General features: G+C 30.6%; 1 protein-coding gene across 2 annotated transcripts in view; it reads right to left on the bottom strand.

Annotated features, from left to right (window-relative positions):
* LOC127710276 (calcium-dependent secretion activator 1-like) overlaps positions 1-13,755 on the bottom strand; it is a 93,412-nt gene that overhangs the window by 24,255 nt on the left and 55,402 nt on the right. For both annotated transcript variants that reach the window (XM_052216059.1, XM_052216066.1), the window contains 7 exons: positions 12,069-12,263; positions 10,880-11,016; positions 9,881-10,068; positions 9,373-9,474; positions 8,011-8,074; positions 5,824-5,947; positions 1,372-1,478 (listed from right to left, as the gene is read on the bottom strand). In XM_052216059.1, coding sequence (XP_052072019.1) covers positions 1,372-1,478; positions 5,824-5,947; positions 8,011-8,074; positions 9,373-9,474; positions 9,881-10,068; positions 10,880-11,016; positions 12,069-12,263 — 917 coding nt within the window. The remainder of the gene's footprint in view (positions 1-1,371; positions 1,479-5,823; positions 5,948-8,010; positions 8,075-9,372; positions 9,475-9,880; positions 10,069-10,879; positions 11,017-12,068; positions 12,264-13,755) is intronic.

The raw sequence follows: 13,755 nt of genomic DNA, 5'->3' as shown, positions 1-13,755 counted from the left end.
CAGACATTTGCAAAGCAGTAGAATCCTACTTGTATGGTACTGTCAGCTATTTTTATATTATCTGCATTTTTTCTTCTTCACCGAAAACTCTTGCCTTTCAAGTGAACAATAAATCACAAAATAAATGTCTGTCTTATCTGTAAGGATATCTGTTTGAGATTTATTATCCAAAATAATTTTGACATAAAAATTTAAACTGTATCTAAGCCAAAATGTGACCATTTGAAAAGTGTGTTTTTATTCAGTTTCAGACTGATCTCCTTTTTATCAACAATGTAAAAATCCAACTTATACCAGACTGATCTCCTTTTTATCAACAATGTAAAAATCCAACTTATACCAGACTGATCTCCTTTTTATCAACAATGTAAAAATCAAACTTACACCAGACTGATCTCCTTTTTATCAACAATGTAAAAATCAACTTTATACCAGACTACAGTAATCATAGTTTATCAGAATGATAGCCATACTTAAAATAGTGATTTCATTACCTTACAGTTATGTAAATAACTCTTGATAAATACAATCTAAAATTGATCTATTGCAAGAAATTGGTTAAAAATAAAATAGTTTGTGCATAAACAGATGACTTCTTAGATTTAATTTGTGCACTTTGCTAGACTTTCAATTTCATACATTTTATCATTTGTAAAATTCCAATACTGAAAATGAAAAAACACGTTTTTTACCAATTTTCTTCAAATACATAAGTATACAGTTTTCATTAAATGTATTCAATTTTAAAATAAAGCAAACAATCACAACAACTGGAATGAAAACTACATTTTACACAACAAAAAAGCATCAAAATCTAATTTGGAGTTTATTGCTAATTTTTAACAAGGTCCAATACAATTCAAACTATTCACTATTCACCATTTTTATGATGTATTGTTTATTTACAGATTTAAGATCCGGTTAAGTAGATGTAACTAATGAATGATACAGATTCTAGGTGTCAGCATACCAATTTAGTTTAATCTTGTGTTGTCAATATAGCTGTTTAATTTTAATCATAAGCTGTTTCATTTTGACAGCATACCTTTTACATTTGAGCTAGCCTCCAGCTATTAGTATATCTATAAGTTTCAAGCTGACAATATTTACTGTGGTATGTTGGGTTTGAGCAAGTCCAAAATCGATTTGAAAGTATGCATGTTAAGTTTGAGCTAGCCTCCAGCTGTTAATATATCTGTTTAGTTATTTGTCAATGCACATGTTAAGTTTTAGCTTTTCTCCAGTTGTATTGTACTACTCAGTGATAGCCTTAGTTTGCAAGCGTTAGTTTCTAGTACTTTTAAGCTGATTAACAACACCATGCAATTTTGGTATAACGGAATTCTGATGTGTACCAAGTTTGCTCCTTACCTCGGCATGATGTTCCTCATTCTGTTGTAATACTTCAATACACAACTCTGCCAAATGCATCACATCATCAAGTCTTTTCTTAGGTGAAACACCATTATTGTACGACTCTGAAATGATATATTGGTGAATCAATCTATAATACAGCTCTCAAAAAAAATACAGCACCAATACCATTATTTAAGTGTTCTCCCTGGGACCTTTTAACATCGTGGTCATGTGCTGCTATATTGCTCGAATGTGAGCTTTCTGAAATGATTTTCCAACATACTGTGTTATGGATCTGATGCTATAATTTCTAGAAACAAGAAGGTATTTCAATTCCCTGTATACCAGAAGTCTGTATGAAATTGATGAGGAGAACACTGTTATTAGTTTAAAACTGTAACTTGATATATCGGAGAACACCATATCATACCACTCTGAATAAAATGATAAACACATAATACAATTATACAAGTTAAAATTAATATACTGGGGAAACTTTATACTATATGAATATGAATGCGAATTATGTATACATAAAATACAAATATTATATGAACATGATTTCATACCACTACGGCCAAACATTATAGTTTAAGATTCTATATAATAAAACATATCATGATAAATCAAAAAGTTGTTCCATGAGGAGCATTTACTCTGCTTTAGTTCTCTCTGGGCATGCTCCTAGTAAGCACATAAAAATCTATTGTTGACAAAAATGTCTATATGACTCAGAGATGTTATTTTACTGAATAGCTGGCTTCAGATATGCAATGTTAGAATAATAACATTATATCAAGAATCAGATAATAATCCAATGAATAACTTATGTTTCCATTAATGGTACATAAATAATTGTACTTTTGTATAGACAATTGAAGGAAAGTATTCAATAAGTGAGTAGAAAGTCTTAGAAAAACATCCAATCTATATTTTCTGAACTGACAAATTACAAGGAACTTTTCTAGATTGGGGTCAATTTAGAGCTTGACATATTGTATAAACATTTGTCTATATTGTTGAAGTACTTATGTTGATTTTGAGATGTCTTTTGGTTTTTTGTGTCATTGGGTTGCTGTCTGATTACTGTGCATCCCACATCTTATTCATACTATGATCACTATTTTTCATCTTGACACCATAATAGATTTCTTAGATGATAGTATTAAAGCACACACTTTATGATGAAGATAAACATTTTTGACTTTCTTATAAGAGTGACATTAAATTGTGCTTGAAAAAATAATCTGTACAAAAGCAAGCCAAAAACCCAAACAATAATGGTTAAAATCTATATTCATTTGTATAGATCATGGTAGGGAAACAGTCAGACTGTCAGAAATGCAGAATAAAAAATTGTTTGAAAAAGTTATCTTAAAAAGCATTAAGAAAATGAATTATGTATAATGTAACTGGAAGTAGATTGAGAAAACAAATAAAGCAGCAGTTCTACACAGTACAATGAAACAGGCTGTAAATGATGCAAAGTGAAGAAAAAATTTATAAAATATGACAAAAATGACAAAAATATGAAATAATAACTGAAAATAAGTGAAAGAAATTGACTGAAGCATTCTTTTTCAATGTCAAATAAATCAACAACTGTATCATACAGTAAAACACAACTGGCTATAAGAAAGAAATAAACAACACTATATTACACAGTCAGATGTACCTGTCCACGATTTGGAATAAATATCACAGTAAAATGAAACTGGTTTCAACTTAAGGTTATATAACTGAGAGCAAACTTACAAAACTATTCCTGCCCTGCATCACCAATTTACTGATTCCAAAATCATTTTCTTGGGTACATATCTTTTTTTGATGTGGGGCCTCAAATTTGTTTAAAACCATTTGATGTGTTAAATAAATTGGTTGGTAATACAATTATCTCCCCTCAAGATTTCAGAAGTTTCACAGAAATCCATATGATGGTTTCATAATATGTATGAAGGAGTGATGAAAGACCAAATATTTTTGTTAGTTAAATTATCTCCCCTTTAGGATGTAGGACTAAATTTGTTTGCTTCATGCACATCTTCATATGGTAAACTTTCTATTTGAGAGCCAAGTAGGAGTCTACTTTACAAGATGAATTCACAGATTGATAAAAAGGGTGATTCTTTGTAAGGGCATAGTAAATAAAATAGTACATAATCGAAAGAAACTAGTTAGAAATTTTAACTATTGCACTGTAAAATGAAACTGTACATAAATGATAAACCAACTGTATTACTTATTCAAATTAACACTTTACACAAAGATATGTGATGCCTGTGTGACCTAGTCACATACTTTATCAAGGGCTGCCACCACCATCCCCATGGGAAACAGCATGTCTAAAGTAAACTATCTACTTGAGGGCTAAGTAGGAATCTCATTTACAAGATGCATTGATAGATTTACAGGTAGGCAAATGGATTGATTGTAAGGGTGATTCTTTGTAGGAGAATAGTAAATAAAACATATTCGAAAGAAACGAGTTATGAAAAAAGAATAATTTAAAACTGTGAAATAAATCTAGTTGTGAATAAATGATAAACCAACTGTATTACATAATTAAATAACTGTTTACAGAGATATGTAATGCCTGCGTGACCTAGTCACAAACTTTATCAAGTGCTTCCACCACCACCCCCATGTGAAACAGCATGTCTAAGTAGCTTCTGTACAAGACAATAACAAATAAAGTTTAAAAACTGTATTATACAGTCAAATGAACGGGCTGTAAGAAAATAAAAAATACATGATTAACAAAAACTGGTTCTTAGAAACTGTATATAAAACATAACCTACCACTACCTGCTCCTGTTAGCATAAAATGTAATAAATAAATATTATCTTAAATTCTAGAATGTATCTTATCTCCTTTTATCATGTTTATAGCAATACCACCCCATCAATAATTTATTGTCCAAATATGGCCATCATTCTCAACTACTGGTATATCAAAATCAATACTTATAGTAATATAACTATTATAATCTGACACTGTTTTATTACTTATGTTAGTTACTACATTTTGTTTCAAGGAATAAACCCTTTAACTTCCTTTAACATGCTCTTCTTTTCTTATATAAAAACCAACCTAATTTGATAGATATATCCTAGGGTTTTGACTGCAACATGATAATTCTTCTCTATACATGAACTGCACTTCTTCAAAAAGTTCTGATAATACTTGTAACTTTCTCATTAATGATTAAAATATGATCCCCAAGCATGAAAGAAGTTTAATCCTAATATCAGCAGCCTGCTTTTGATCAAGACCTGATATTCCTTTTGAAACAAGGGAAAAAATCTGGCTAAGAACTAATTGATAGTAATTAAAATGAAAATATGCTATTGAGATATATTTATCACACTATGGTCCATCTAAGGGTTATTTCTGTCCATATATTTATAGATCTGTTACATGTATTCCCCAAAAAGATTTTTTATGAAAGAGTATACATAGATGCACAATCTTTATAGCTAACTTCTGTTTAATAGCCAAATGATCTGAAAACAGTAGTATTAGAACCAGATAAATAACTTCACATGAACTTACACACTACACAGATTCAAGTGTCCCACACAAATGATTTAGTAGTACATGTATTAACAAATGCAAATATACATTCATTCTTAATTATAATTTTTCTCTTATATAGGATTAACTTAAAGTGATCACACAGTGAAAGGAGAAGTGTTGCAATTGACATGTGCTTTCACATGATAATATTGGTACAAAAAGCAAACAAAAATACAAAGTAGCTTTTTTAGAATAAATCGTTTGTACACTAAAAATTTTTTTTTTTAAGTTTGAATAAATATGGTTTGATCTGATGACAGATATTCCTGTTACTTTTAAATCCCAAATCAAAACCAAAAGAGTTTTATTACTAAAAATCAAAATGAGAACTAGATCTGTTTTTCATTAAAAATCAAAATGAAAACTATATGTAACAAAAAGTGATTTATAATCTATTTCATAATACACAAAAACAATAAATTGTGGTTAATATTTCTAAATATAGAACAAAAGACATTTATTTCACCTCTCTTTCCTGTTTTCATTAGCATAAAATACAAATGGCAGCTTAGTATTTACATTAAACCTGCATAATTTTTTCCTTTCTAAAAAATAATTAGGTATTTAAAATTTTGTACTGATACTAATTTTCAAGCTTATCAGCTATAAATTTTTTCACATTTATTACTTAATAAATCGAAATGTCGTCCCTTTGAGAGTTGCAATAGTTGTTTTTATTAAAAATAATTATACTTCAGGAAATTTGTATTTCTGACTAGCTTAGGGATAACAGCTTGATCAAATCTAAGAAAATAATACTATACCAAATGTATAAGAGTACCTTCTTTATGGCGAAATAATTCTTTCAACAGTTGTATGTTCTTTCCAGATAATAAATCACATCTAAATTATCTCGATACGTCACAAGATCAAAGTCAGAGTTCACTTACCTTCTATTTTGGCATACTCTGAAATTCTTGTATAGTTGACTAAAGCAGCATTTTCTAAACATTTTTTGATGACATTTCTCACTTCCTCAGGTGGTACAGGTGTTACAATATCTTTCATCAACACCTGAAAATTTAATCTTATTACAAGAAACTAAAGATGTGACTATTTATCAATACCTGAAAATTCACTTACACCACAACTAAACGAATATGATGAAGACATGATGATGTACTTCATCAAAACTCAAAAAATTAATAAGCCATACAGGTAAAGGCTGGATTTTGAATTAAGAACTTTAAAAGAACATTTTTAATTCAATTTGCAGTCTTAACATGTAATCCAAGTATGCAGAAAGAAAGCTAGCATGTTGTTTGCAACTTTAGCCAACCCATTTGCCTGAACATGCAGTTTTCCTTAAGGTCCTGTCAGAAATAATTCTTTGGGCTTGCTTGATTTCCTAAACAATGCATGTTTAACCTGAAGGAATCAGAAGACTTTTTCATGGAAATCTGACCTGTAGTACAACATACTATTCTGGTAGAGAAATTTAGTTTTCCACAATAGGAGTCTGACAACTCTTGAATGTCAAACATAGATAGTGTAAACAAGTGTGCACACGCTGAAATGTCTCACCTGCTTTACTGATCATTGATTTTATGTTGAAAGTCTTGGAGATAAAGGTTTAACTACAAGTATCACATAAACTTTAACATTTTTTAGATCCATGATAATAAGGTCAAGGTCAAATAAATCCTGTCAGACAGACATGTATACATTACAATTATTCCATACACCAAATATAGTTGACCTATTGCTTATGGTTATTAAAAAACAGACCACAACACAAAAACTTTATCATTGAACAATGAACCATTAAAAATGAGGTCATGGTCAGATGATAACTGCCAGACAGATATGTACACTTGACAAAAACACAAAAACTTAACATTGACCAATGAACAATGAGGTCAAGGTCAGATGAAACCCGCCAGACTGACATGAGCCCCTAACGATCATTCCATACACCACATATAGTTGACCTACTGCTTATAGTATTTGAGAAACAAACCTAATCATGTAACTTTAACCTTAATCACTGATCCATGAAATGGTCGAGATCAAGTGAACCATGTCTGATGGACATTGCAAGAAACCCATAAATATTTAACATAGTTATCATATTACTCATCATAAGTGAGAAATTACCATGACAGAAATTTTTTTTTCAAGCAGTCACTGAATCATGAAAATAAGGTCATGGAGAATGGACATATGACAGACGGAAACTTCGTAACATAAGGTATCTGCATACAAAATATGAAGCATCCAGGTCTTTTACCTTCTGAAATATAAAGCTTTGGACAGTAATCCCTATGTCTCTTATACTGCAACAAACTGCTGCGACTTTCTTCGCAGGCGAGACAAAAACCAAAAAGGAACTCATATTAACCAATCTTAATAAAAATTTATTTGTTGAATAGATGGAAATTTGGGAGCTATTTAAACATTTGCATTGTAGATAAGCAAACAGATAAATAAATGCATAGAATGAATAGATGGACAGATTGACATAAATATGAGTTCAGTAAAACTCATCAAAATACCAGGCTTATAATTTGTTATGCCAGACTTATAATGACAGGTAAAGAAAGAAACTATATTTAACATTTAAGATCTCATAACATTTTTTTATAGCTTTATTCCTAAGATTAACAATCAAAGTGCTTGTAACTAATGAGAGGATAAAGATTGCTATCATTTTGCAAGGGAACTAAAATTTTAAACATTGCATTTGTATTAAAAGCAAAGTACCCACAAGCACAGGCAGAATGATTGAAATATAGCTAACCAGCCCAGCCATTGAATCAGGGATTTGATTGCAATTTGCAATCTGAACCCCAAAACTTCATTGTTAGGAACAAACATTTTCAGTTTTGTTTTGTCATAAAAAATTAAACAGACAATAAAATAAAAAGGATGATTTCATATACCTTACTTCTTTTCCATACTTGACATTTGTACAAATCTCTTTTCCAAAGCATTTATTTAAGGAACATATTGGTTAAAATTCACATAATCTGTCAGTTTTCTTCCATAAGGTTTGGATGGCATCATTATTAAAGAGATATTGTGTTTACATAAAATGTACTTAAACATTTAAAGTAATCTTTGTCTGAAGTACCTACCCTTTCTAATAATGATAATGTAGCTTTCAGAGCTCCCTCTGGTCTACCAAATGGAAAGCAGTACCTACATATATATATATCAGATATATTATAACTTTAAAACATTGAATACATCTTAATTACTCTTATTCTACAAAAATGAATATTCAGTGAAAATAATTTATCATGGAACTTTTTTGTTTTACTTAATTCTTTTTAACCTAAATTTCTTAAATAAAATAAGAAGCAATCAAAGATTTAAATTTTAGAAGGAATACAAAGATAAGTCTGTGTATAAAAGGCAGCTTTTCCAAAGATGATGTAATAATACATGTATTTTCAAACAGCTTTTCAGCTATCACTGTGCGTCAGCAAGATGTAAACTCATTCCTGCCTAATTCTTAGTGCAACAGCATTCATTCTATCTAAAAGGATGTTATTCCTGACAACCAAAACTGCTACAAGGTAGCCAATGTCCCTCTTTTTACCTTTGACACACATTTCATTAAAATCAGATGAAAAATGTAGGTAGACAGCTGTTACATTGCGACTTTTAATATTATATATGTTCTACTATAAAAGTTTCAATTTTGTACAAGTTTATATTTGTTCTGATATTTGTAGAAGTTATCAGAATTTTGACACACACCTTCTTTCACAAGTTGATACAAGTTTATCTTCAACAATTAAGCAGCTTGATATTTTAGCAAAAAAGACACTAGATTGGTTTAGATTTTATTCTTTGGTAAAACCAGATTCCCCAATATCTTTTAGTGTCCATATATTAACTTTGCATCATTGTTCTGTATAAGTCTGAAGCATCGTAGTCATTTAAATATGACAGTGATAAACAAAATCAAAGACAGTGTGCTTGTTTTATCCAACTAAGTTCAGAGGTTTGAGAAATACTGAGAACGTATACAAAAACTCTGTACAAATAATAGTTTCAATTATCAATTTGTACATTATAAAACTCCCTAAATTATATGAACACAAGTAAGTTATACTACATAGCAATTATTTGAAGATCTTTATGTTTGAACAAATAAGACTTTTATCATGAAGAAGTGTCTCATTTAGTTTAAAGCAACACTTACTTAGTACTTTAATGGACACATTATCTCCACTGTCTAAACACATAACAGAAAAGTTTCTACCATTGTTTTTTGGTTAGATACAACAATTCTTTAATTGCATCAGTTTAATTTAAAATATTTTTCTGTCTGTGAAGTAGCAAATTGTCATATTTCACTAAATGCACTAGTAGAAGGTAATTTATATTTCAGTCCTGTCCATCATTTAAGCAATTTAAGCTCAGAGAATCTGATGAATAACAGTTTTTTGTAATTGCAACTTTTTTTTGGAAAATGTGACAATACTTACCTAAAATGTGTTATCTGTTTCTCAAGGAGTATATGAAGTCTTTCTTTAATTTCATCAAACTTTTCTTTTTCTCTGAGTAAAACTGTACCAATACCATCAGGCCTGAAATATTGAAGTGCCACACTGTATTAAAATGCTAAAATAGTGACAGCTTAAATTGTTGTGGTTCTACTGTTCAATAAACTATATAAAATAAATGGAGAGTGTGTCCATAAAAACACAGATAAAGCCCTGCTTAAATGTAACGTTATAAAGGGGCATAACTCGAGAACGGTAAAAGTGACACCACCAGAATTCTTATTTGATCTGAGTTTTGTGGTAATAAGCATTGTGTATAGTTTCATAACATTTGGTTGAGGCAAACTCAAGATATAATCAATTATAAAAGTTCATTGGAAACACAGATGGAAACTGCATGTTAATTTATTTATATAAAGGAAACTCTTTTGCAGGTCACATGTCCACATTATCCACTAGAAACATGTTCCCTTCCCTTTACATAACTTACCTATTACCATGCACATGGGAAGCACAGAAAGCAAAGCTGTAGTGAATTAATGTTGGGTCTATCAGAATACCATTCTCTGCTCTCTCCAGCAGGTCACTTAAATAACACAGGTGTCGATGACATCCTCGTACACCATATCTAGCACAATATTCATCTAATACAAACACTTGTCCTGGACTAAACCATCCCTATAGAGTCAAATAAAAAAACACAGATGTTGCTAAGTCGTTACCATGAATGTGATTTAAAAATGATAATCTGAATAACAGAACAGAGTTCCAATGTCCCCTGCATTGCACATATTTTATATTTCCAAAGGGCATAACTCTTTTACAAAAAAAGTCGATCGTCCACCATTATAGAACTTGTCCGAGATATTGCTGATATTAGCCTATAGTATAAGTTTTACAAAAATCTATCTATCAAAAAATTGTACCAGTGAGAGCGTTAACGGGGCCATTTTCCATAAATTTAATATTTCCAAGGGGAATAACTCTTTTTAAAAAAGTCAATTGGCCACCATTATAGAACTTGTCCGAGATATTGCTGATATTAACCTATAGTATAAGTTTTATAAAAATCTGGCAAGAATTGTAGCTGTGAGAGCGCTAACAAGACCGGACAGACGTCCGGTATTTCCATGTCCCCCGCAACGCATTACGCGGGGGACAATTATTTCCTTTTGCTGGGGAGTAGAACTGGTTTGTACCAATGCAGAGCAATTTTTTAAGCCCTTTAACAAATATTTCAAGCTAACAATCTAAATCCATTGAAATTCTGTAAGATAAGCAAAAGACTGTAAGTAGATCCTACAAGAGTATGTTTGACAAGGCTAAAATTTCTAATTTCACAAACACATTTCAAAATAAATTGTATAAAACTAACTAGTAATTTTTTATGATTTTATTTGTGACAAGCATATCAGATCAGTTCCTTTTAATGACTTAAAAAAAATGATAAATATAGTTTGGATGGTTTACAAAAGCTATGAAAACTCACCAGACATGTATATGCATCACTTAGTCTATAGTCAAGGGTTAATGTTTGCATCACTAAGAACAATTCATGATGGTCAAACTCAGCAGGGTTGGCCTGGACATATTCATCTAATCCATGTTTCTTTGCTCGATCAGCATCTGTAATTGATGAAAACATGATAAAATGTTCAAATAATCCAGAAAATTATGAATATTGTGACATGGGAAGAATAGTAGTGCCAGAGATATGTCGCTAGCAGTTGTATTTTATCACCAGAGGAATTTAAAAATGCATTTTGTAGGGCAATCCTTGAATAATGAGTTCTCAAAAAAAGCTTGGACAAGTCCAGGAACTCATCTCTTTCTACCACAGTCAGTCTTAAGCTTTTCATAGCTAATGAAATCATTTTTTTTTTTATTTGGCCTTCAAATACAGGTTTGACAATATTTCAACGATTATATTTCATAATGTCAAATGAGGCATTCAATTTATTTCATATAAATTCCAATTAGTAAAAGAAATTTGATGAAAATAATAAGAAAGACACATGTTTAAACCAGCTTTTTCCACTTAATAGCATCAACTTTTCCTTGAACTTGTAAAGTTAACAATATTATATTGATATTAAACAAGTTTATATACTGAAAACCCTTGCCAGTTTAATTGATAATTACTCAATAATGTGTTGACAATCTTTCATTACTTGTTTAATGGCTGTTTAATATGCAGCAGAAAATATTACATGTTTATAAATCTGGATAACATGTTAAGATAAGAATATACCCTGCTTTGTACCAGAACAACTCCTTTTTATGTGCTAACTTATAACGTAACAGTCAGCAGGGAGACATGTCATCCTGACTCCAAACAAACCAGCCATTGTTCCTACTCCTAATGTTTGGTGGCTGAATCCTCTGAGATAAAGACCTTACTACATTCAAACTTTATCAAATTCAATGAACCAAGAATATGAGGAAAAGGTTCTTTATTTATTCTCGATAACTTGAAAACTATTTGTCTGTATAACACGAGGGACGGGTCTATTTGTCTGTATAACATGAAGGACGGGTTTGTCTGTATAACATGAGGAACGGGTCTATTTGTCTGTATAACATGAGGGACTGGTCTATTTGTCTGTATAACATGAGGGATTGGTCTATTTGTCTGTATAGCATGAGGGACGGGTCTATTTGTAACTTTATAGACTTACCGCCTTGCATCCTTGATATTTGAGTATTAGAGATTCTGTTTGTCTGTATAACCGGAGGGACAGGTTTATGCGTCTGTCCTGTTGCTCTGTAAATTGCTTGCACCCATAGCGTTCTTTCATTTTCATCAATTGTAGCTAACACTACGTTGTCCCCTTCTTTAACAGTGTTATAAAAATATTTCCCACCCTCAACATCTGTAATGGTAAAACAATTTTTCCCTGTACAATGTTGTTTCCTTTAGAATTATTTTAAGAAGCTAAATCTATAATTCATGAAATCATACAAACTAACAAATCACTTCCTGCCTATGTTTAAGTTTGGAGATGTTCAAATATCCTTCTGAAATATATTTATCATGTTGTGAAATGATTTTCCTTAGATGTAAGTATTCAGCTCAAAATTATCAATTAAAAACACATATCTGGGAATTGTCGTATGAATTTGGGCACTTTTCCCGTTGAAAGCCACTTGATGTAAATACTATATAAACTGAGAATCTTTATACTTTTATTGTTCAAATAGCTTATATGTAAAACTATTATTGTTTTAATTATGTCTTGTGTCTTTGACAAATTATATGTGAAACTTTAGTGATATAACATCATTAAACCTTTTTTGACAGTATAACAGGGTATATGATATAACATATTGTATTGTTTATTTTCTTACTGTTGCAGTTTTCATTTTGTACTTTAATGTTTGATGGAAAATATTCTATATTTTGTGTTTGTGCTTGAATAGAGATCATAGTTGTTGAGCAAACTTAATGCAATTCAGATATACAGATGCAGGTAGGTATTTTTCTATCAAAAAAATAACAATTGATTAAATCTAAACAGCTCAAACTTTATAAAAATAAACTGATGACATTGAGATATGTCTTGCCTGATGGCAGAAAATTTTGAGACAAACTACATTGAAAACTGCTAAATAACTGAAAGTCACTGGACCATGACCTAGTGGACAGGGCCTCGAAATAGTCACCAGACTGATATGTATTGATAGTAGTACAACTTTATAGAAAATATCATTGATCTATCACAAGTAGTTCATATCAAACTGATTTAACCAGAAAACTTGACACTGAAAATTACTAATTAATTCAAAGTCACTGGACCATGGCCTAGTGGGCTGGGCCTTGAAATAGTTGTCAAACTGATATGTACTGATAGTAATGCAACTTTATAAAAATATAAAAATATCATTAATCTATCATAAGTAGTTACTATCAAAATAACTTAAGCAGAACACTTAACATTGAAATTGCTAATTAATTTTTAAAGTGGCTGGACCATGACTAGGGACTCTGTGGGATTTTTTATATTGAAAAAAATACACAAAAATCATTTATTATTTGAAATATATATGTGGTAGAAATATACTAGGACAAGAGTTTTCATTTTCATGTTTGACCTTTGACCCCAAGCATCTGCCTGATATTCATGAATATATACCTTTTGTCTGCCAACATTCCAATTTACAATAAAAACATACTTAAAAACTTAGTAATATAACTACCGCAGCACACATCATACACAAAATGAGCAGAAAGGATGCAAAAACTAACTATTTTTTATAGCGTATGACCATTGTACGTGAAAATCTTATTTCGCACAGGAAAATACGGGAAACTGTACAAGTTAGCACAAAACATTAAAAAACGAAATTTTCAAATGTTTTGAATTT

The sequence above is a fragment of the Mytilus californianus genome, unplaced genomic scaffold, assembly GCF_021869535.1.
Source record: "Mytilus californianus isolate M0D057914Y unplaced genomic scaffold, xbMytCali1.0.p SCAF_1, whole genome shotgun sequence".
Lineage (NCBI taxonomy): Eukaryota > Metazoa > Mollusca > Bivalvia > Mytilida > Mytilidae > Mytilus > Mytilus californianus.
The sequence above is the reverse complement of the archived record's forward strand: the minus strand, read 5'-3'. Positions and strand labels throughout refer to the sequence as shown.